This window comes from Rhinolophus sinicus, chromosome 15 (genome assembly GCF_057876585.1).
Source record: "Rhinolophus sinicus isolate RSI-liver-muscle chromosome 15, RSI-T2T, whole genome shotgun sequence".
NCBI classification, from domain to species: Eukaryota; Metazoa; Chordata; class Mammalia; order Chiroptera; family Rhinolophidae; genus Rhinolophus; species Rhinolophus sinicus.
This window is the reverse complement of record NC_142515.1, coordinates 46,376,306-46,399,255: the sequence shown is the minus strand read 5'-3', so window position 1 is coordinate 46,399,255 and position 22,950 is coordinate 46,376,306. Positions and strand designations below refer to the sequence as shown.

At 37.8% G+C, this 22,950-nt stretch overlaps 2 protein-coding genes and 1 pseudogene across 2 annotated transcripts in view; 2 read left to right on the top strand and 1 right to left on the bottom strand.

The window, feature by feature from the left end:
- The window catches only part of DNAJC12 (DnaJ heat shock protein family (Hsp40) member C12), a 65,970-nt gene that overhangs the window by 12,425 nt on the left and 30,595 nt on the right, over window positions 1-22,950 (top strand). The window contains exon 2 of the mRNA XM_019731770.3: window positions 17,746-17,874. Coding sequence (XP_019587329.2) covers window positions 17,797-17,874 — 78 coding nt within the window. The 5' untranslated portion in view covers window positions 17,746-17,796. The remainder of the gene's footprint in view (window positions 1-17,745; window positions 17,875-22,950) is intronic.
- On the top strand, window positions 1,574-2,346 carry LOC109447373 (glucosamine 6-phosphate N-acetyltransferase pseudogene; annotated as a pseudogene).
- LOC109447374 (small ribosomal subunit protein eS1-like) lies at window positions 13,798-15,137 on the bottom strand. Its single transcript, XM_088791715.1, is given in 4 exon segments — window positions 13,798-13,947; window positions 14,416-14,622; window positions 14,624-14,641; window positions 14,643-15,137. Coding segments are annotated over 4 exon segments (843 nt in total). The 5' UTR covers window positions 15,111-15,137.

The following is a 22,950-nucleotide window of genomic DNA, read 5'->3' as shown; positions in this document are numbered from 1 at the left end:
GTCCAAGGAATAGAAGTATTACAGGCAGAATTGGATGTGTTTTGAGGCGAGTTCTTTATTCCATAAATTAAACATTGGGACTTGGAGACGTGTTAGCTGGTACTTCATAGGTGGGCAACAAATGATTATTGCAGTGAATTCTCAGGGCACACCATACATGTGGTGGCACAACAAAATATTCAGAAAATCCTGAACAAGTCGAAGGAGACTTTGGGGAGGGAGACTGTGGGGTGGGCGGCAGACAATAATATACCTTAAAAAGAAAAAAAAGCTCTACAGGTTGGAAGGAGGCGGCTTCGCTTTGCCTGAGGCTAGATTGTAATTGCTCAGTGCTGCCCCCATCACTCTGGAATTTTCACTTTTGCTACTCTGTCAAGCCTTCTGGGCAAAGAAGTAGGGGGAAGGATTTGTTCTTCCATCATTCATTCCTTCCCTCTCAGACCAAAGGGAGCTTGATATGGGAGACAAAACTTGAACCAAATGAGCTGGAAGAGGATCAGTCAGAAAACACACTCAGAAGCAAACGCAGGGCGTTGTTAAAGGGAATGGGGCACCACCTGACGATTATATCCAGAGGGGCAGATGCCCTCTCGGTCTCAGAGCCCCAAAAGTTGGAGTGGGGAGCTGGAGGGTGGGTGGATTCCAGGTCAGCACAAAGACCATTGTGTGACTTGAGGATTGGGAAGGTACTGAAATCGAAATCTAAATGTAGGATCTTAAAAGTTTACTTTCAATAATCTAATAGAAGTCAGTAGTGGTTTCTAGGGCCCTTATTATACAAGAATGCTTAGTGACATTTTAAAGATAGAAGAATGGAATCCAGGTGGAGCTGGGCAGGCTTTGGTTTCCATCTTGGCTTCTCTCTGAATCCCAACGCTGAGGCCACACCCCAGGCTAATTACATTGGAATCTGTGGGTGGGACCCAGCCATCAATGTTTTTAAATCTGCTCAGCTAGTAATTCCAATAGGTAGTGAAGCCTCACTGAAGGGCACTTCTGGAGAGAGCTGGGATGCCCAGCTCTTACTTCCAGGCAGATGCTCACTGCATGTAAGTTAACATATTCGATTTATAAACCAAGCTGTTTGATGTAATCTACGATAAGAATAAAGGTAGATATGATATTATGGTATAATTGGTATTTAAAGCATATAATCCGCCGGGACTATGCAGAGTTATAGTTTATTAGTTGGCTTCCACTCTCTCTTTTTTTAAGAGCACAGTAGTGTTAAATGAATTAAATGGTACTTTGAGGCCTGAGAAACTCTATCTTAATCTTTGTGCAAAGGTTCCCCAGACTGGAACAGTTGGCAAGTTTGAAGATCTAGAATATAATCTGTATAGCAGGCAGAAAGTGGTAAGAGAAGCATTCAGAGTGTTAGTCATAGGACAAATTATGGGTTTAAATAAGATAATACCTAAGGCGATGACGGTGGTGCGGGAGGTGGAAGAGGAGGGGCTGGCTGGACACGAACCCATGTGTTTACCAGCATTTGTTGAAAGTCCGCAGAGCCACGCCCAAGGGGAGCAGGACTGCAGGGCCTCTACCGACCTTATTGCAAAGATAAAAACCTGATAAAAGTCCTATGTTTGACCCAAGTCTACTCAGAAAAGTGGACTGGAGCCAAAATACAGCTACATTTTCTCCAGACATTTCCCCAACACATCCTGGAGAAGGTTTGGTTTTGAGGCCTCTTTGTACTGCTAACTTAAACAGAGGGGTTTTTAAAGCACTAGGTCAGCTGACAGAAACTAGAGTTATCAAACCTGAATAATTTATGCAATATTTTAGGCAGGCACATGAAGAAATATAGGAATTATTATGTTACAGTTGTGGAAGATGTGACATTAGGACAGGTGGTTGCTACGGCAACTTTGATACCAGAACATAAATTCATCCATTCCTGTGCTAAGAGAGGCAGAGTAGATGTTGTTAGCGATGAATGCAGAAGAAGAAAGCAGGTTGGCAAATTGTTATCAGCCCTTACTTTGCTAAGCAAGAAACTGGACTGTTATAAGTTTACCCTTGAATGTCTAACACAAAATGTTGGTTTCCATAAAAAATTTGGATATACAGTATCTGAAGAAAAATGTGGAAAACTGTCAGAGGTTTTCAAAGTAAAAATCTTTAAAGAAAGATGCTTGTCAAAGGAGGTAATGCAACAAAGCTATATCCCCTTCGTAGAGATAAAACAGTATTTTGCTGCAATCCAGTAACTTCCATAAATATTGGATTGAAAAAAACACTGTAATACAACAAATATAATGATATTTAGAAGATAACTTTGGGATGGTGGGACGTGCTGTGAGTTTAGATAAAAATGAATATTATAAAGATAGTTTTTAATCAAAGGAATATATTTTTAACTTGAATCTTTTCTTGCATTGCATTTTTCTAAAGTTTGGCTTCATTTCTGGGTCGTCAGAATATAGCTAGTAAGGAGTTATGTACTGGGGGTGCCAAAAAAATGTACACATTTTAAGAGATGTTATCTATGTATTACTTTTCGAAGTTGAATCATGGTAGCAGTGTGTAGTATGGTGTTTGCTCAAAAGATGCCATTAATAAAATGAATGCTAGTCTCATTCATTGTATTACAATTTTAATACAATTTTTTCCTTTTTAAAAATGTGTATACATTTTTTTGGCTCCCTCAGTATTTGCTATCTGTACTGCTCATTTTTAAAAAAGCATGCAATGAATAAGGCTATTTCTTACCACATTCATAAAATTACTATTTTTGTTTCAAATAAACATACTTAATACCAATTAGGGGTGTGTCATTTCCCACATATCACTTGAAATTGGATAAGTTATATATATTATAACTAAATGTAGTACAGTCCAACATTTATTGATCCTAATACTGTGTTGGCAGGTTACCTGATCGGCAAATTACCTTTCAAAGTAGAAATGAAAATTGATTTCTAAAATGTGACAAGATTCAGAGTAAAACAATTTAAATGTACACCTAAAAGTTTGTATAATTCTAATGTAGACAAAGTACCATCTGTCTTATACATCAAATATAATAATTACTCATTTGTTTAAAATACCTAAGAGTAAATATAAGATACTTTTTAACAGTGAATATCAAATCCTGACGAATTGTGTACTTTTAACCTGATTTCTGATTTTTTAATGCATGTCTGAAGGCTCTCTTCTGAGGAACATTTTTATGAAAAATGGATTACAAAATTGAGTGGAATATTTAAAACTGTATTATACTGTATTTGTTACATCTTAAAATGTTGATGGAAGCTTTTCTATTTAATGTGATTATAATGGTATTCTGGTTGCTATCCTGTTTTGGTTTTATTTTAATTATTTTTTTAAGTTGAAGTAGGAATTAGGTACTTTATTAATGGTTCTAATCTTTTGCATTCCATGTTACATTAAACCTGTTCGTGTGATGAGAAAAAAGGACAATACATATGCTTATATATAAATAAAAATATCTGGAAGGACATACAATCTTTTTCATGTTATAAAGTGGCCGTTTGTGGGTGGGAATCAGGGATGATGGTCAGTAGGACTCTAATTTCCTCTCTTCCAGTAGGATTTAGATGTTTAAAAGTATTTAAAAATGCATAAAGTAAGAAATATGCTTCAGAAAAAGTTGTGTTTTGTTTTACATACGAAGTCGTTGAGTAGTAATCTAGCAGAGTGAAGTCGGTAACTACAAGCTTGATGATGCCTTTGGTTCTAGTCCCTCTAGTGGCGATCATGAGGTACTGCTGGTGATTGGGTCCAAGCGCATATAGTGAGAGTCAAGTATCTTCGGTGGAACTCTGAAACACTCAGAAGTTTGAATTCTTGAAATTGTGTGATCCTTGTCAAATGGTGGGTGGGAAATACCCCTAAATCGCTACAGTGATAGTTACCGTCCCCTATGGTATATCATGAAGCAAGATGCCAGCAAAGTCTTTAGATTTTAACATTAAAACATGAGGAAAAGTCTCCAGTTCGATGGTCTTGCAAGTGTATGACTTAAATATCTAGGCCGTGGTCACCGCCTCGTCTAAGGTTTTGCTCAGGCCTATCCCATTCTGTCTTCTCTCCACCTGGACAAGCTACATCTTCCTCCTCTCTTGGTCAGCTCACACCTTCTATATAACGTCCCCAACAACTCACTTTGCCCCCTCCCTAACGCACCCCTTAGCACTTCCTGACCAGGATTAAAACAGCTGACATTTAGGGTGCCATCACTGGGTGCTAGATACCATGTTAATTCATATCACCTTTTCAATCCTCAAATCAACTGTGGATGTGGGTGCTATTATCATCCCCCTTGGAGAAGGACAACCTGAGGTCTAGGGCCATAAAGTAGGATCACAGCTGGTAAATGGTAGCTTGGAATTGAATCCCTGAATCTAGACCACATACACGTAAGCAGTAATCTATACTTGAATATATTGGCTTTTTTATTTGGATAGTTATTGAGTATATATTTTAATCAGTGTGACTCCTGGGTCATAAACTCAGATGTGTATAGGGGCCAGGATGTGAGTGCAGACAAAACCTCCCAATTTAAAAACATTGGCAGCTAATTTACAATGTTTCAGGAATGTGGTTTTGTTGGCCTGATCTGTGGGTCACAAGTTCCATCTTGTCTCTTTAATTGAGGTGCAAGTTCCTTTTGAGGAACCCCTAAAACAGACTCCTTTTATATCTTCCACAGTGCTAGGCACATACCGTGTACACAGAGTTTTGCTGATCCATGGAGCTGTTCATAAGTATTAGTCTATATTTAGATTTTAATTTCTTTTTGCAAACATTCATTTGGCAAGCTTGGGCTTTCACAGAATCATATGGTATCTATGAATTTATCACTGAATCAAATGGATTCTCAGAATTTACCAAAGAGAATGGGGCCTAGGCTATAGAAAAGTATTCATTGGATGTTTCTTGTTTTTATTTCATTAGTATTTCCTGACTATCAGATTAATATCCGTGGTCTAGGTCATACCTTGGTGTACATTAGATTCACTGAGGAAAGCTTTAAAAAATACCCATGCTCCACCCCCACAGACTCCATTTTAATTGGTCTACAGGAGGGTCCTGGCATTAGTATATGTGTATATGTGTATACATATAGGTATATGTATGTGTATGTGTGTGTGTGTTTGCATTTTCACCAAGTGATTATAATGTGTAGCCAACATAGAAGATCACTGGTCTAGGTTCTGGGAATCAAGACCGATGGGACCACAGAATCACAGATCTTACGTCAGAAGTTATCTCATGAATGATTTAGTCCAGTTTCATACCCATAAGTTACTGTTTTCCAAAAACTACCATTGTACCTGATTTGACTACTATGTTACTGTCAACCTTAAAAATGAAACAGCAAAGATTATTAGAGGGGAAACTGAGTTTATTTGGGAATAGCAGAGGAATTACACTTTGAAACATGCAAACTATGTGAACCATAGGCAAATCCAAAGAGACAAAGGGGAGGGGTCATCTTTTGTTGGGCTCCAGGAGAAAACCGGGGAGGGTTGTTTTGAACAGGAGCTCATTGGTGGGGAATGAGTTTGAGATAGTAGCGATTTCTTACTGGGAGCAAGCAGTTGCTGTTGCTGAGGAAAGAAGATGGGAAACAGGGAGGGGATTTTTCTTCTTCTGACTGATTATATAAAATGCTGGTGCTGGTTATGTAAATTGCAATGAGTGGTCTGAGCAGTATGTACATGACAGCCCTGCCTTCATGGCTGCCTGACTCCATTTTGAATGAGGTTCCCTGTATATATATTTTCACATTTCCCTCCTTTGATCAAGCTCTTTCCTCAAAAGCAGTGCTGATCAAGAGTCAGATTTTCCCTTTTTAGTAATTTTGTGCCTCAGTGCCAGGAAGGACCTTTCCTGGTTGTCATGTCCCACATCAGAAGGAAAGTGCATAGTGATTGGAAACTATTTAAAGCCACATTTGAGTAACAAGAAAGGAAGAAGACAGAACTCTCAAGCACTTCATACTCAAAGTTTGTATCTTGTCCAGGTTCTAAGCATTGGAGGTCACCTTGAAGTGTTGGGCCAATATCATCCTATTGAGTATTCATTTCTATAGAGGTTTGATAGGCAACAAGTACAGGGCTTTAAAATGATGATACACAACAAAATGAACCGAATAACAAATCCTGTTTGTATCGTGATCCTAAACCAGGATCCTAACCCTGAAGGTAAGCAGCTAAATAGGTTGAAAGGGCAGGGGTCATCAAGTGAAATGTATTGTAATTAGTTGGGATTTGTGGATTGGCCCTTTTGAGCCAGTGGTGTTCTGGGAACATTTACGTAGAAACCATTCTGTTCTGTGGATTTTGTTCTCGAAGGCTGTATAGAGAGGGGTTGTTGTATTAGAATGGGGAAACAAATAGGTATTGAGAGTTACAACAGGGAAGAGGTCAAAGCAGGGTGTGGGGGGACTTTGTGTGCAGGAGCCTTCCTGTAGAAGTAACACTGAGGGGAGTGAGAATTGGTTATAGGGAGGACTAAGGGGTGATTGCTGTTGTGGATAGATTGAGGTTTCTGATGAGAAATCCAATAATTGGGAGGTTTGCCCCTCTTGCAAAGGATTGGGAAATGTGGACAAGGGCATTGTCCTTCTACGAAAGAGAGGGAGAAGAGAAGGTGAGAACCAGCCACGGGAAAAGGGTATATAGGCCTGGTCTGGATCTTGAGGAAGCTGCCCCAGGTGTTATCAGCTTCAGGTCCTGGAAATCTTTAGTTTTAGATCTCCGGTCAGTAAGTCCATTTGGGTTGTGGAGCTTTCTTTTGATGTGATGTGAGAATCCAAGAATCTATTTCTTGGAGCTTGGCAGTGCAGGGGTCAGTTAGTAGCACTTGACAGGTAGCTTCCCAATGAGGTTGTAGAGTGTCTTCTTGGAGGTGTCTTTTCCAATAAATGAAATCTTCAGGTTGCAAAGCATGGTATTTGAGGTCTTCATTTCCTGGGAGCACGCTATGAAAAGATTGCTCTACTAAAGCATGGTTATTTTCAATGGATATAATTAGACGTTTGCAATACTGAAGTATCTTTCCTTTTATTAGTTGTGGATCAAAAGAGGCAGGAGCTTGATGCATGGGGCATCTATTCATAATCACAGGATGAGAGCTTATGTGTTCAAAAGGGGTGAATCTGAGATTTAGAAGGACTAACAGCAATGCTTTTGGCCAAGGTGTTTGGAAGATTTTCACAAATTTTACCAATTGAGTTTTGATGATGCCGTTAATTTGCTCGACTAGTCCTGAAGACTAAGGATGATAAACACAGTAAAAAGGCTGTAGAAATGGCTAAACAATACAGACCTGCTGTAATATTTGACTAATAAAATGGATTCTCTGGTTGCTATGGAGACCATGAGGGGCTCCCCATATAGGAATGATTTTTTCCCCCCGATAGGATTTTAGCTATGGATGAGGCAGTAGCTTGATCACATGGAAAGGCTTCAACCACTTTAAAAGGAGCTGATATTGCACATCTAGCACAATATTTACCACTTTCATCTTTCAAATAAGAATCATCAGTGAACCATGAAAAGCTGGTGTTATCCAAAGGAGTTTCCTGTGAGTCACTGGTGTGTGTGTGTGTGTGTGTGTGTGTGTGTGTGTGGAGGGTGGTGGTGGTTATCTGTCAATATTGTTTGGGGGACTGGAGGCTCCTGGAGTGCATAAGAAGTTTATAATAGTCCTTTTTCCAGTGTCCTGGTTTGTTTTTTACAGTAATGACATTGGCCAGGTGGGTTTAGGGGCTTCCATCTGTTGAAATTGGGGATTAAAAACTCTAGTGGTTTTTCTTTTAGTTGAATCATCTAGGGTACGGGAAAGCTGGTTTGCTAATCTGATTAACTCTGTCATGGACATAGTGTTCCTTCCTATTCTAGTTCTTTTAATTAAAGGAGAAAGGTTTCCCCATTGATTAGCCCATTGATGAACATGGAGTTAAAGGGTAATTCAGTGGATTCTTCCATAGGGAGGCCGGAATATTCTTTAAAGACAATTTGGAATCAGCTATATAATAATCATATAGGAGTTCACAGGGTTTCTGGGTGCAAGCCAGAATCTTATTCGAACTGACTGGCTTTGAGATAACCCTAGAGATTGCCAAGTGGAGTTGCTTAGCAATTCCCTGAGTCTGATCTTGTAAGGCAGGAGGTTGGTCCCTAATTTGCAGTTCTAAAAACTTTTTTCGTAGCATCCCAATTAATAGTTTTCATCCAGTGTTGGGCCTTGTATTTGCTGACAAGCATATGAATTAGTTGGTATAAATCAGATATACCAGGTTGATAACATCTGAACAACCACCTTAAATTTCTTGGCAAGTCTATGAGGCTCCTTAGTTACTTTGGGAAAATCCCTGACTATGGCCCGTAGTTCAGCCTTAGTCCAGGGCGTATAAGAAATTAGAGGGTTAGCATTTGGATCCTCAGAAGGCCTAATTTTCTTAAGGGAGGAGGGGTGGGGAGAGGTTCTGAGCAACAGGAAAGGTGAGTGAGAGAATTAGAATGAGGAAGTGGAGGGTATAGAAGAGGGTGGGGGTGGTGCAGAAAGGAAAGAAGAAGCTGGTGCTAGAGACAAAGAGTATGGAGGAGGGGAAAAAGAGGCCTGAGAAGCTTTTTTCTTTTCTTTCAGTAGTGTGTTCACCTTGGTTAATTCAGAAATGATATTTTGTTTAGAGGCAATTTCAGAGTCTTGGATGAGTTTGGAAGCTTCCAGGTGCCAACTAAAATAGGTATCCCATTCAGTCTGTTTAGTTTTAGAGCCATGGCCTTCTAATTTGCTTCTAGATAAACAAATTTGGGGAGCTCCAATGGTGGCCATTGGAGTTCTAGATCAACTTCAGTTAGGTTGGTCCAATTGGTTAAAAATGCACAGGCGGAGGGACCATAAAATATGAATAATGCTGGCTGGGGTCCTGGAAAGAGGGTGATACTGAGAATGTTTCCAGGATTGGAATCCCATGACATAAAACAGAATCAGAAAATGAGTCTTCGCCAAAAGAAGGACAATGCCTTTATGAAAACAGATCCCAAATAAAGTCAGAGAGCACAATCAAAAAGAGGGACCAAAAGGAAGGAGCTAGAATTTGAGATTTAACACCGAAAGAAAAAAGGTGAGTCACAGAAACAGAGTGCAAGGGTCTCCCGTGGGTACTGCACATGATTCTGGGGGTTGTTAGTTCCTCAGGGGTTTCCTTCAAACCCCACTTCTGACATCATAGTAACGTCAACTTTAAAAATTAAATAGCAAGGTTATTCAAACGGCAATTAATTTGGTAGTACTAGCAGAGAAATTGCAATTTGGGACATGCAAACTATGGCAAACTACAGGTGACTCCAAAGAGACAAAAGGGAGGTCAGCTTTTATTGGGTTGCAACAGGAAACCAGGGAGGGTTGTTTTGAATTCCCATTGGTGGGAAATGACAGGTTTGAGGTTGTGGAGGTTTATTATTGGCAGCAAGCAGTTGCTGTTGCTGAGGAAAGAATGGCTGTTACTGAGGCAAATAGGGAGGGAAACTTTCTTCTTCCCATTGAGTGTATAAGCTGCTGGTGCTGGTCATATAAATTGCAATGAGTTGTATGAGCAGTACATGCATGAGAGCTCTTCCTTCATGGCTTCCTGACTCCATTTTAACGAGGTTCTCAGTATTTATTGTCACATTACTAACATACTCCACTGAAATTCTATTTGAGAAGAGGGAAAAAAGCTGAAATGTCAGGGAGATATATAAGTGTTTGTTTCCTGAACATAATCAAGTGACTGTTCAAGTAATTTCATTCTGTTTAAAATAAACCTGTTATACTGTGTTTCCCTGAAAATAAGATCTAGCCGGAGCATCAGCTCTAATGCGTCTTTTGGAACAAAAATTAATGTAAGACCCAGTCTTATAGTATATTAAAATAAGACCGGGTCTTATATTAATTTTTGCTCCAAAAGACGCATTAGAGCTGATGCTCCGGCTAGGTCTTATTTTCCGGGAAAAACAGTAGTAATAGAAGACATGAAGTAATAACTTGGTGGCTTGCTCCTTTTCTAACAAATGGCATATTGACCACTTTTCTATGATCATTAAAAATGAATTGTTTTTTAAAAATAGAAAATACAGTGAACATTCAAAAGGTATATAAGTAAAGTTTACCTCCCATTCATGTACTTTGGCCCTTCCCGAAGGCAACTAATTCTTACGGGTTTTTTATGTATCTTTCCAGAGACATTATCCAGAGACATATAGTTAAAATAGTCATTTTTATTGTTATTTTTTTGGCTTCAGATAGGAACCACCAGTATCTCTTTTTTTACAGATCCTTTAATATTTCCTTGATAGTAAAGAGGCTAAGGTTAGAGGGGAAAGAATGATTGAGTGTGAGAGTATTAGAGCTTGAAAAGATCTCACAGGTCGTCTAGTCTTTTGTTATTCCAAGTGTGGTCCCTGGATCTACAAGGACTTCATCTGGGGGCTTGTCAGAGATGCAGAATCTCAGACTTTACCCAGACACCTGAAGCAGAAGTTGCATCTTAACCAGATGGCCAGGTGATTCATGTGCATCTTTAAGTTTGAGAATCATTGCTCTGATTTGATATCCTCCTTCATTACTCAAGCAGTGTGGCTCAACGAGGAGCCAGTGGAGATCTGAGACTAGAAATCAAGTTTCCTAATGGCATTGTGTGTGTTTTCTAATGTGCCAAACTTCTGACCAGATAATTTGATGTAGCATTGTTATGCATTTTTTGCCACTATGGGCTTCACATATTTATTAGTAAGTTTCAAATCCTAGCTTTACCACTGGTACATAGGAGCTCAATAATGGTAGTTATACTTCCTGTACCAGTAGTCACTATTGTTTTTTAAATTAATCTTTTTTAGAGCAGTTTTAGGTTCACAGCAAAATTGAGCATAAAGTACAGAGTTCCCATATACCCCCAGTCCCCACAAGCACAACACCCCCCACTATTGATATCCCCAGTACTATTATTAACAATGGGATTAGTAACATTTGCCATTGCACTTGATTAAAACTTCAAAGCAATGTTTCAGCAGGCTTTAAAGAGTCATTTACAAATTCTATTGTGTCTGACTTAACAGAAAGACTTTCTAAACATATCCTGTTGTGTTGTTGTCTCAGAATGCTGGTTTGGTCTGGCAGCCAGGGAGGTATTTTATTAGGCTGTTTTACAAATGGAGGGACTGAAACATAAGGGAGGCTAAGGTTCTGGCAGACTCCATTTTCTTCCCACCATATCTTGTGCTGAAACTGAGCAGTAGTTTCTGAGGAATGGGCATTGAGAGTTAGGAGCTAAGTCAGAATGGAGAACTTTGCATCAGAGTGCACAAATGGTACACAGGATCCCTGCCTGAGCGGGAAGCGGGGGGGGGGGGGGGGGGGGGGGGGGGCAGGGGGGGGCAGTGTTGTGGTAAATCAGGATGAATGGTTGCAGGGTTTCTGGAATTTGGCTTTAGCTTCCTGGAAGCTTGGGTTGCGAAGGAACTGCAAGGGAAAGGTAAAGATTTTGTTTTGCACGACAGAAATAGGGCAAGAGACTGGGAGGAAAAGCGAGAGGCAGAACGGCACGCTTTAGTACGACTCTGGGGGCTGCCAAATTTCTGTCCTCGCTCGGAGTTTCTAGGGCTTGTAGTCTTTTATAGTCTAGCCTTTCCCCTTTACGTTTGAACTGATTTTTACTCGTTTCTTTCTTCCCGCTTAAAAACTAGAGCATTAACGTAATTAAAAATAAAAAAGTACTTCCGGAGGGACGTTCCCTGGAGGCCGGAAGTAACAGACGTCTCCCGTTTCCCCTTTGGTGCTGTTCCCGCAATGCCTCATGGGAGTTGTAGTCTTGGGGGTGGGCGACGCTTCCCGGGTGTGAGTAGACTCAGCGATTTTCCCAGTCAGGTTGGTTGTGTGGTTGGGCACCTGACTCACTGCTCTTGAGGTACAAAGAGCTTTAACTCTTTTAAGAATTTCATTTGATTTCCACTACTTTGTACTTTTTTGAAGGTTTTCTTCAACGAGCATATGTAAATAAAATAAATGACATTTTCTGTTTTAAAATACTAAAAAGCATAGAAGTGGTGGGATGATTGCATTGAATTTATGCAAACGGTTCCCAAAGGTATAAGGTATAAACTGAAACTAAAAGCCTCACTTCTGTTCCTGCCCAGCTCCCTCCCTTCAAAGAAAAATACTTACCCAGTTTTTAAAGAAAAAGATTATAGGTATAAATGTACATATTATTAAAAAGTACACAAAATAATTCTATAACACTCTTCCTCAACCTTTATAATTTGATAATGTGTTTTAGAGATGTTTTCATACTTGCACAAAAAGAGCTATCATTCCACAAATACCATAATTTATTCATCCATTGCTCTCTTTCCCACCCCACTGAGGGACATTTTTGGTTGTTTGCAATTTTTTTCTGTTGCAAATAATGTTACAGTGTTTGCATATTTTGGTGTATATCTGCAGGTTAAATTTGTAGAGACAAAATTCTCAGGCAACAAGATATATGCTTTATAAAAGTTGATAAATACTATCAAATTACCAAATTGTACCAATTTACACTCTTATCCAACAATGTATGAAAGTGCTTACTTCATCACTTCTGCTCTAGCATTGGATATTATCACTTTAGAAATTTTGCTTCTCTGATAGAATTTATCTTCCTTTGATTTATTAGCAGGCTTATAATTATAAATGAGGTGGTACTCCTATTGATATGTTTATTGGTCATTAATATATCTGAAAGTAGTCATATTCTTGGCCCAATTTTCTTTTGGGTTTAATCTTTTTCTTACTGATCTGTCTGTACTTTTTGTAAATTAGGGAAGTTAGCCTTTTGTCTGTTATGGGAATTGTGAAAATTTTTTTACTTGTACCTTACGATTTTGCTTTTGTATTTTTGACAACACAAATGTGCTTTAGTTTTATGTAGTCGTATTTATTAATTTTTTCTATGGCTTCTAGGTTATTTGATTATCCATAATTTATTTTGGTGTAAGAAGGAATGGCTCTAGCTTTATCATTTCTCCAAAATATGGTCCCAACATAATCTTTGTTACCTTTATAATTAGGGAGAAAAACCCAATGAATGTTAAAAATACACCCTACGATGAGATTCTGTGGCAGATTTGAAGGTTAGTTTTGAGGAAAAGAGTGGATATAAGTTAAGTGGCAGTCCAACTTTTCTTAAAACATCCACTCATCTTGTATTATTGCATTTTCTGAACAATACCCAAAATGGTTGCTAATATTTATTAAAATAAGTAAAGAAAACTTTTCTAATCAATATGAAACTTAAAAAAGAGAAAACATTTGTGAAAATGATTGTAGAACCTGAGATGATTGAAGTATAATTCCCACATTGAGAAAGTATTATATATGTTCAAATATAAGGTGCAATTTTCCCAAAAATCATCTTTTAGGCAAAAAAGGTAGATGCCTTATACTTGTAGCCTTACAAAGTTTCTCATACAATGGGAGAATAGCACTATTCCTAAATTAATACATTTTTAAATAATACAAGATTTCAAATATGTAGGTTTAAGTAAATTTAAAAAGTTAAATATGAAAAGAAGTCACTTGATCATTTTATATATAACTAAGTAATGAAAGTTAAGTATTGCATGTCGGTATTTGACTATTTTATGTATTATGTATATTATTTATATGTAATATATAGATATATGATGTGAAATTTATTTATTTTTGGATTGACTCATTGGTGAAATTTAGAGTTGGCTATTTTATTTTTTCCCCCCTGCCAATAAGCTTTATTTGTCACTGTGAAAAGTCTGAATTTTAAACAGATTTTTGGATGGGGGCTTGTTTAACTTTAGTACCTGTCTCATCCCAAGTAGCTTTTCTAGAACTGCTACCTTCACCATGAAGCTGCATGAGTTTTCCCAGTTCAGACTTGGGCTTCTTCAGCATTTTGACTTTTCTTTCTTTCTTCTTTTTTTTTTTCCCCTAAGATTTTATTGGAGAAAGGGGAACAGGGCTTTATTGGGGAACAGTGTGTATTTCCAGGACTTTATTGGGGAACAGTGTGTTTTTCCCAGGACCCATCAGCTCCAAGTCGAGTTGTTGTCCTTGCAATCTTAGTTGTGGAGGGCACTACTCAGCTCCAAGTCCAGTTGTCGTTGTTCAGTCTTAGTTGCAGGGGGTGCAGCCCACTATCCCTTGAGGAAATTGAACATGCAAACTTGTGGTTGAGAGCCCGCGCTCCAACCAACTGAGCCATCTGGCCGCCAGGGGTATCAGTGGAAGCTCAACGGAAGCTCAGTGGCAGCTCATTGTCTTCATTCTAGTTGTGGAAGGCACAGCAGGCTGGCCCATGTGGGAATCAAACCGGCAACCCTGTTGCCCAGAGCTCATGCTCTAACCAACTGAGCCACCCGTCTGCCCCAACATTTTGACTTTCATAACAAAGACATCATGGAGCGGGTAAATAGATTGGCAAGCCTTTTCTGTGTCTTTTCCAATGCTATCTGGAATCAACTTATTGATCACGTCTTTCAAATCATTTGTCTGTACCTCTCGGGTCATGATTTCCATCATCTTCTGGATTTGGTAAACCTGTTGATGCTGAGCATAAGAGGTCTTATGAATCTGATTGCTGTGTTTTCTTAGTGAAACCAACACAAGAATAGACAAAGCAAATAACTATTAATCTCGATACCAACATGAGCTTCAATCATGCTCTGCCATTTTTTGCTCATGAAGCACATTTTGTCATGGGTAAGATCCATGCCATGAAAATTAATCAGGCAGTTTTTGCCCTGAACATCCTTAGTATTTAACTTGAATTTTCGAAATGCAACTTCATCATTCTGCCGATCAGCTAGGCTCACTTCCAAAACACGACCCTTGAGACCATCAGATGCGATTTTGGTTCCTTGAGTTCTTGTGACTAGTGTTTTCCCAATATTTCTTATATTGAACATAGCTGGTGCTTTCACATCGTACCAATCTTTCTTAGAAAATGGGTTAATCATCTTTTTCTTGGCTCCCTCCTTGCTGCTTTTCGTAAGGCACGTATTCTTGCCAAGCGCCATTGTGCTGCTCAGAGAGCCAAAATAGCAGAAGTACAACTCGCATGAGAATTCAGGCATACAGGGTGGGGCTAGAGTTGGCTTTTATTCAGGCCTATTCTTGCCATTTTGCTATTGTATGATCAAGGCTTTTTTGTAGATACAGCAATGCAAAACTTTACACTTTTAAGTGTAAAAAGTTCTGAAGTACAAATATCATTTAGAAAAATGGTGAAAAATACAAGAAGAAATAGCTGAAATGTTTCACACTCTTTACCTCTGGGCAGAGGGAGGTGTGAGGCAAATCTTCCACTTTTTTTCTTACAAATCTTGGAATACTGTGTCTATAACATGAGGACTGTCTGGGCACTTCTTTCAAGCTTTTCTTTTTCTCTGATTATAAAATGGCACTGTCAGCATTTCATCAAGGGCCTGATCAAACTCAACTTTTTTTTGCTTTGAGGATGTACTCTGATATAAGCCAGTCAGCATAAGAAAAAACTCAAAGGCTTAAAACAAAATGAGAAGGAGACTTTTACTGAATTTTGACAGTGAAAATAAATGTAGAGATGTCAAAATGAGGAAAATAACCAGTAATGGTCTGCAAACCTGTAACATTACAATATAAAGGATACCTTCAGCTGAGTGCTTACTGAATAACCTTTAAGGACCATAAATACATTTGACATACACTGTAATATCAGTGTTGAAATGTATGTGTAGTTTGTGTGTGTCCACAAAGATCCTATAGTCGGGCAAGCTCAAATGCAAAATTTTCAAACTGCCTTCTTATTTCATTTTGCTATATGAGCTCTTTCTCTTTAATGCTTACCTTTACCCCAAAGGATATTGTGAGTTGGGGGCACAAAGGAGGGAGGAGCCATTCAGAGTCAAGGTGTCAGAAATGTAGGCCACAGTTTGATAAATATTATGATAGGAAATATACATGGTGCTGGTGTAGTCTGTTCTCTAGAATTGCCTAATTTTAGGGTTATTGAGGACAGGTATGAAAACCTTTAGTTGATTTTATTGTCACATTATACATACATGGAATAATAATTTTGGTAAAACTCAGTTACAGGATGTAGGGGGAGCAAAAGAAATTATCATAGAATTCTTTAAAAAAAAGTTTGTCTTACATCACTTTGCTTTTACAAACGACTACATTAGTGTCTGTTTTTGCTAACCCAAAGAAATCCAAAGAGGATTTTTGCTTTTATGAAAAAAGGAGAAAAGTGAAAATAGTATTTAGTGTCCGTTTTGCAGTGAGCTGTTGTAGAGACAGTGTGCGGGGACAGAGTCCCAGAGAGCAGTTTCCAGGCTCTTGGACTCACATGGAAAGGAGCTGGCTCGGTTATTAGATGGCCACAGCTGTGGTCAGATGGCCATCCGCTGTGGCTGGGTGGCCATCAGCTGTTGCTGGTTAGCCATTGGCCACTAATATAACTGCTGTGGCTACGCTAGGGGGTTGGTTGATTGGGAGAGAAGCGGACAGGATTGCGGCTAGCAAGCGCAGTTAGCAAGCGGATTGTGGATGGTGGATCATGTTGATCCTACTTCCTGTGTCTTGACTGGCCGCCAGCAAGACAAGACTGGGGTGCAGGAAGACCCCTTGTTGGGCTACTGGCGGATGTTTACTTTTGTGTCTCGACCAGCCGCCAGCGAGAATATAGAGGTATGACTCCCCTATCTATGGCTCCGTGGGTGTTCCTCTTTGGCCTCACCATATCCTGTGTTCTTGTGTGAGGAGCGGGACCAGAGACCCTGCATTACACAGTGCATACCATGAGCAGTGAGAGCTGCACTGCTTTTACTATGTTAGTGTTATTTTAGGTGTTATGTATTGTTTGTTATCATTTTGTAGGCTATTTTGGGGCTCTGGGAATGCCTCCATATTTTTCCATATAAATCAATGGTAATCTCTGCTTCGTTTAATATCCTTTGAGCTATGCAAGTTTTCATAGGAATGCTCTACTTTCGGACAGCGGGGGAAGGCTGTACAGATATATGTGTATGTAAATGCATGGACTGAATCTGCAAACATAGACACTGTTACCAGTGGTTTCCTCTAGGGAAGAAAACTGGTGGCTGGAAGACCCAGGGTGGAGGGACTTACCTTTCATGCTTACCCTTTTGTACCTTTAAAGTTTTGTACTATGCGCATGTAGTGACCATTCAAACAAATAAATAAAATTTAAGATAAAAGTGGGCCTAACTCTCAAATTGATGGTTTAACTATATTTGTCATTGTTTTCCAGCTTCTTTTCTCCAAAAGCACACAGCAACCATAATATACTAATCTTATTAAAGCTCCACTTTTAACATGTTCCTCATATGCTCAAGAAGCCACAGCAGGTCCCTGTTGCTTCAAATTTTCTTCTATCACTTAAAGAGAAGGAAAAAGATAAGAGTAGATAGGAGATGGAGAGATGGCTAACTTGGGGAGTATGTAAAAATGGTCTTTGCTTACCCATAAGAGGAATGGTTCATCTGCAGCACTACATAATCTAAAACTACAAATCCCAGGCAGCACTGCAACAGTCAGGTATGTGATCTATTTTTTTCTCTTCTGTGAACAGCCAATGAAAGGTAGAGCTTACAAAGGTCTAGGATGACAGCTGTGTATTGGCTGTGGCCAGCCTTAAATCTAGTTAGTGCTATTTGGAATGTGCTGCTGTAAACCAGATTTAAAAAAGCTTTTCCTGTTAACTCACAGCTCATTGTGCCTCTTGTTTCACGGGGAAGAAGAGCTGATTTCGTGATCTAAATGGACGCAATACTGAATTACAGATCAGAAGATACAGAAGATTACTACACGTTACTGGGATGTGATGAACTGTCTTCGGTAAGACTGGATAATGCTGTTCTTTTTTCACAACAGTATTTCAAGTTTTATTTAAGGTTTTAACTGAACTTTTAGTCACGTTGCCTAAAAAAACCTAATCTTGTAAAATTTTAAAGCACTCTTGATTCAGAGAAAGTTAAGGATTTAAATGTGTGTTAGGTCTTTACTTGAATAGTATTCTCTTACAATTTATGGACGCTGCTGATTGAATATGTGCTTTCTGGCACATAGCCATAGACTCTACTTCAAATATACGAAAAATAGAAATTTGAGATTTTGTTGTGATTGCCATTGGCTACATATCATAGCATACATAGGCTATATCTTTATTATGGTAATTTACACTATAATTGACATGAAATGTAACTTTCTAGTAATTAGTGATTTTAAAGTGTTTTATTAAAATATGTACTTTTATGTGAGCAGCTAAATTATATGAACCAAGAAACATCCTTCTATGTTAATATTTCAAATTGTGTGAGAAATTGTTTTTTAAAAAGGTGTCTTCTGACATAAAACATTTGAAAACTCTGCAGTTGTTCACTTGACATATAGGGGAATAACGTTTTTAACGTTCCCCATAGACAATTGTAAAGGTTGTAAAAGTTTTTGAAATTATGGAAAACTTTATAGTTCTACCTCCCAAGGATAACATTGTTGCTGTTTGGTATATTAATTTCTAGTCTTTTTCCTATACATATTTTTTTAAAGATATATTTGGGGGATATTATATGTACTTGTTAATTCCTACTTTTTACCCACTGACATTATAACATTGATTTCTCCATGCTATGAAACACTCTTCGTACGTATTTTAATGATTACATAATATTTCATTTTACTGTTGCACCACAATTGACTATTCTCTTCTTGTTAAATATTTCATTTATTTCCAGTTTTTCAATATGTTAAATACTGTTGAGGTGAATATGAAATATATTTCAATTATTAAATATATTCATATATTATACAGTCATAAATATATTAATATATTCACATTATTAGTATTTTAATATATTCATTATTTTATATTATACAGTTATAACTATATTATTATATATTATTATATATAATTTATATAACATATAAATATATATAATATATATTATTATATATAGTTATAAGTGTATATTTAAAAATATCTATTTTATTACTAAAATGCAGCTATTAATATTAAAATGTTTTAAAGCAAAATATTTTTTCTATTTATCTTTATTTCATATGGCTGGAGTTTAGTAATAAAATGTACTTTGTTTGACGAAGAGAATGTGATATTGGACACAAAGGAGTAAAATTCCTATGTTCATCATTCTGAGAAGGTTATCTTAGGTATCTTGTAGTTAAAACACACACACACACACACACACACACACACACACACCAGGTTATAATGCTCTTAAGGGATGCATACTGCTCCTTTAAGATAATATGTTACTCTTGTTCACTTTGGTGGCAATTTTGCTTACAGCAATTGAGACAGTATATTACCATTTTTATTATATGTGTTATTCACACTTTGGATTATACTATTGCCAAATCATTTTTGAAGGAACTATTTAAAATCAAAGGAACATAATTTAACTTAATAAGCTTCACCATTTGGATTAAAAAATACTGTCATGCTAAGTTATAAAGTGAAGATTGTTTTATCCTTATAATAAATCTCTTGACTGTTTAGTCATCTCTTACAGTTGTTATTGTCTTTTAAGTCTACAAAGGAGGAGGATTAATTTTTAATAGACTTAAAAAAATGATCCCGTTCTTTATAATATTTATAACAGTTTCATTTCGTGGTTACCAGGTACAGTCATACTTCTCTGTATATACTGAGGCATATATTAGAAGGAGAATAAATAAAAACATTGTCTTGACGTTCCTTCTTCTGGATGTATTTTACTGATTCTGTCAATAGCATGGCACATGTAGACAACAATCATTTATTTAAAATGAAATGACCTGTCACAATTTTGTCAATTCTTTTTGTATATATCCTTCCCGTTAAAAAATATTTTATGCCATTTAAAAAAAAATTTTTACTGGGGAATATTGGAGAACAGTGTGTTTTTCCAGTGCCCATCAGCTCCAAGTCGTTGTCCCTCAACCTAGTTGTGGAGAGCGCAGCTCAGCTCCAAGTCCAGTTGCCATTTTCAATCTTTAGTTGCAGGGAGCACAGCCCACCATCCCATGCAGGAATTGAACCAGCAACCTTGCTGTTGAGAGCTGGCGCTCTTAACCAACTGAGCCATCTGGCCGCAACCTCCAGAAGCTCAGCAGCAGCTCGTTGTCTTCAATCTAGTTGTGAAGGGCACAGTTTACTGGCCCATGTGGGAATCGAACTGGCCACTCTGTTGTTCAGAGCCCTCACTCTAACCAACTGAGCCATCTGGACACCCCTATTTTATTCCATTTTTGAGTACTTAGTGTGACATTTCCTTTACTTGATTTGTGTTGGATGGATTTCCTTTACTTCAAATATTCCTTGATTTGATGCTCTAAAAAAATTGACTAGAAAAGTTCATATCCTAAGACAATTAAGCAGTTATAATTTCAAAGCAACTTTATATTTTGATTGTACTTATCACAATTGAGTTGAGACACACACATAATTCTTTTGCTTTAGTATACAGTTCTTACAATTTCAAGCTTGTGTTAGAAATTAATTAAATGACACATAAACTATGGGAGGATTTCTGTGCTATTGAATAGAAAACAGTATAGCCCTCATTTCAAAAACATTTACTGAAGTTTGACTACAAGTCAGTCAGCTTTCTCTCCCTATGTCAGATTTTACACAAAAGACACATGCTATAAAATCTTTTAAAGTCCTTACTGATGTAGACCATACACTAGTGGTGTAAGGCATCCTCTTTGATTTTTTTAAATATTTGGTCACCATTTCAATAGTAACGTTAAGAGGACTTCCTGATTTCAAGGACTTGACTATTGAGCATAAACTCAATTAAGGGAAACACCTATTTTTTTTCTAGTTCTTTTTCTTATTGACTTCAGACCAACCACCTTTGTTTAAATCTTACCATTCACTAGCTGTGTGACCTTGGGAAAATTACTTAACTTTTCATGCCTCAGTTTCCTAATCTGCAATTGGAGATAATAATAGTACCCACCTCACAGAATTGTTGTGAGGATTCAGTGAGATATGGTATAGAAAGTGCTTAGAACAGTTCCTGAGACATAGTAAGTGGGTATTACTGTGGCCTCACAGTAATACTGTGTACTTGGTGTTGTAAATTTATCCTTATCTTATAATTCATGTTATTTTAAAACTGTCTTATTTAAAAAATGATTTTTAATAGTTTTTTATTAGAGCAGTTTTAGGTTCATAGAATAGAAAAATTGAGCAAAGGATACAGAGATTTCCGTATGTCCCTTCCCCCTACTCATGCATAACCTCCACCATTATCAACATCCCCACTACAGGGGTACATTTGTTAGAAGTGGTGAACCTACATTGACACATTATAATCACCCAAAGTCCATCGTTTACATTATGGATCACTCTTTTTTCTATGAATGTCCTTTTTCTCTTCTAAAATCCAAGCCAGGATCCCCCTTTTTTTTTTTTTTTTTAAGATTTTTTTATTGGGGAAGGGGAACAGTTCTTTATTGGGGAACAGTGTGTACTTCCAGGACTTTTTTCCAAGTCAAGTTGTTGTCCTTTCAGTCTTAGTTGTGGAGGGTGCAGCTCAGCTCCAGGTCCAGTTGCCGTTGCTAGTTGCAGGGTGCGCAGTCCACCATCCCTTGCAGGAGTCGAACTGGCAACCTTGTGGTTGAGAGGACTGACTCCAACCAACTGAGCCATCCGGGAACTCAGTGGCAGCTCAGCTCAAGGTGCCGTGTTCAATCTTAGTTGCAGGGGGCGCGGCCCACCATCCCTTGTGGGACTCAAGGAATTGAACTGGCAACTTTGTGGTTGAGAGCCCACTGGCCCATGTGGAAATTGAACCGGCGGCCTTCGGAGTTAGGAGCATAGAGATCTAACCGCCTGAGCCACCGGGCCGGCCCCAGGATCCTTTTTTAAAAACACTTAGTTATCCTGTTCCCTTGGTTTCCTCCAAAATAACTGTTTCTCATACCTATCTTGTCTTTCATGACCTGGACACTTTGAAGAATAATGGTCAGTTGTTTTGTAGACTGTCCCTTAATTTTGGTTTGTTTGATGTTTTCCCATGATTAGATTGAGGTTATATGTTTTTGGGAAAAACACTGCAGAAGTGGTGTAGTACCTTTCGTAGTGTGTCATATCAGGGGTACATGATGTTGATATGTCTTGACCTTGATCTCTTGGTTAAGGTAGTGTCTGTTAGGTTTTTCCTGCCAGGTTTTTCTGCAGTAGGGTTACCTATATTCCCTTTTGTAATTATATTGGTGAAGATTCTTTGAGACTGTAGTGTTTCTCCTCAGACTCTTACCACTGATTTTAGCATGGTTTGGTGGATCTTGCCTGTTAGAGTTACTACTATGTGTTTGCATAATGGTAACTTTCTATTTTCCTCATTCATTTTACATTTATTACTTGGAATTCTTCTGTAAAGAAAATCTATCTTTCATATTTATTCAACTATTTTTGTCATTATGGATTAATAGATATTATATTTTATAGAGTATAACCTAATTATGACCATTATATATTTTCTGGCTCAAATCGTTTCTTTAGCTCATATTTTAATTAATTATCATTTGATTAGAATAATATAGGATGATCTCTCATTGAATTTATTTCAGGGATATTGCTAATAACTGGAAGTTTGTGTGAAAAATCCAGTTTCAGATTAAGTGAATTGAAATGATGGACAATACTTAACCCATTTGTAAAAACGAGTTTTCTCTTTCCTGCAGCATATTCTGCAGCACGTACATTTCCATCACAAGAATGAGATCATTCTTTTAATGAATAAATCACAATTTTCAGAAAGCTCCTATTAGGTTACATCATGTTATTTGAAGAACATCTTTCAGTCTGTAATCAAATATTTATTCAACACTTGGCATTGGGCCAGTACTAGAAATGATGGGGGAAAACAAAACGAAACAAAAAAAAAAAAGAAAACAAAACAA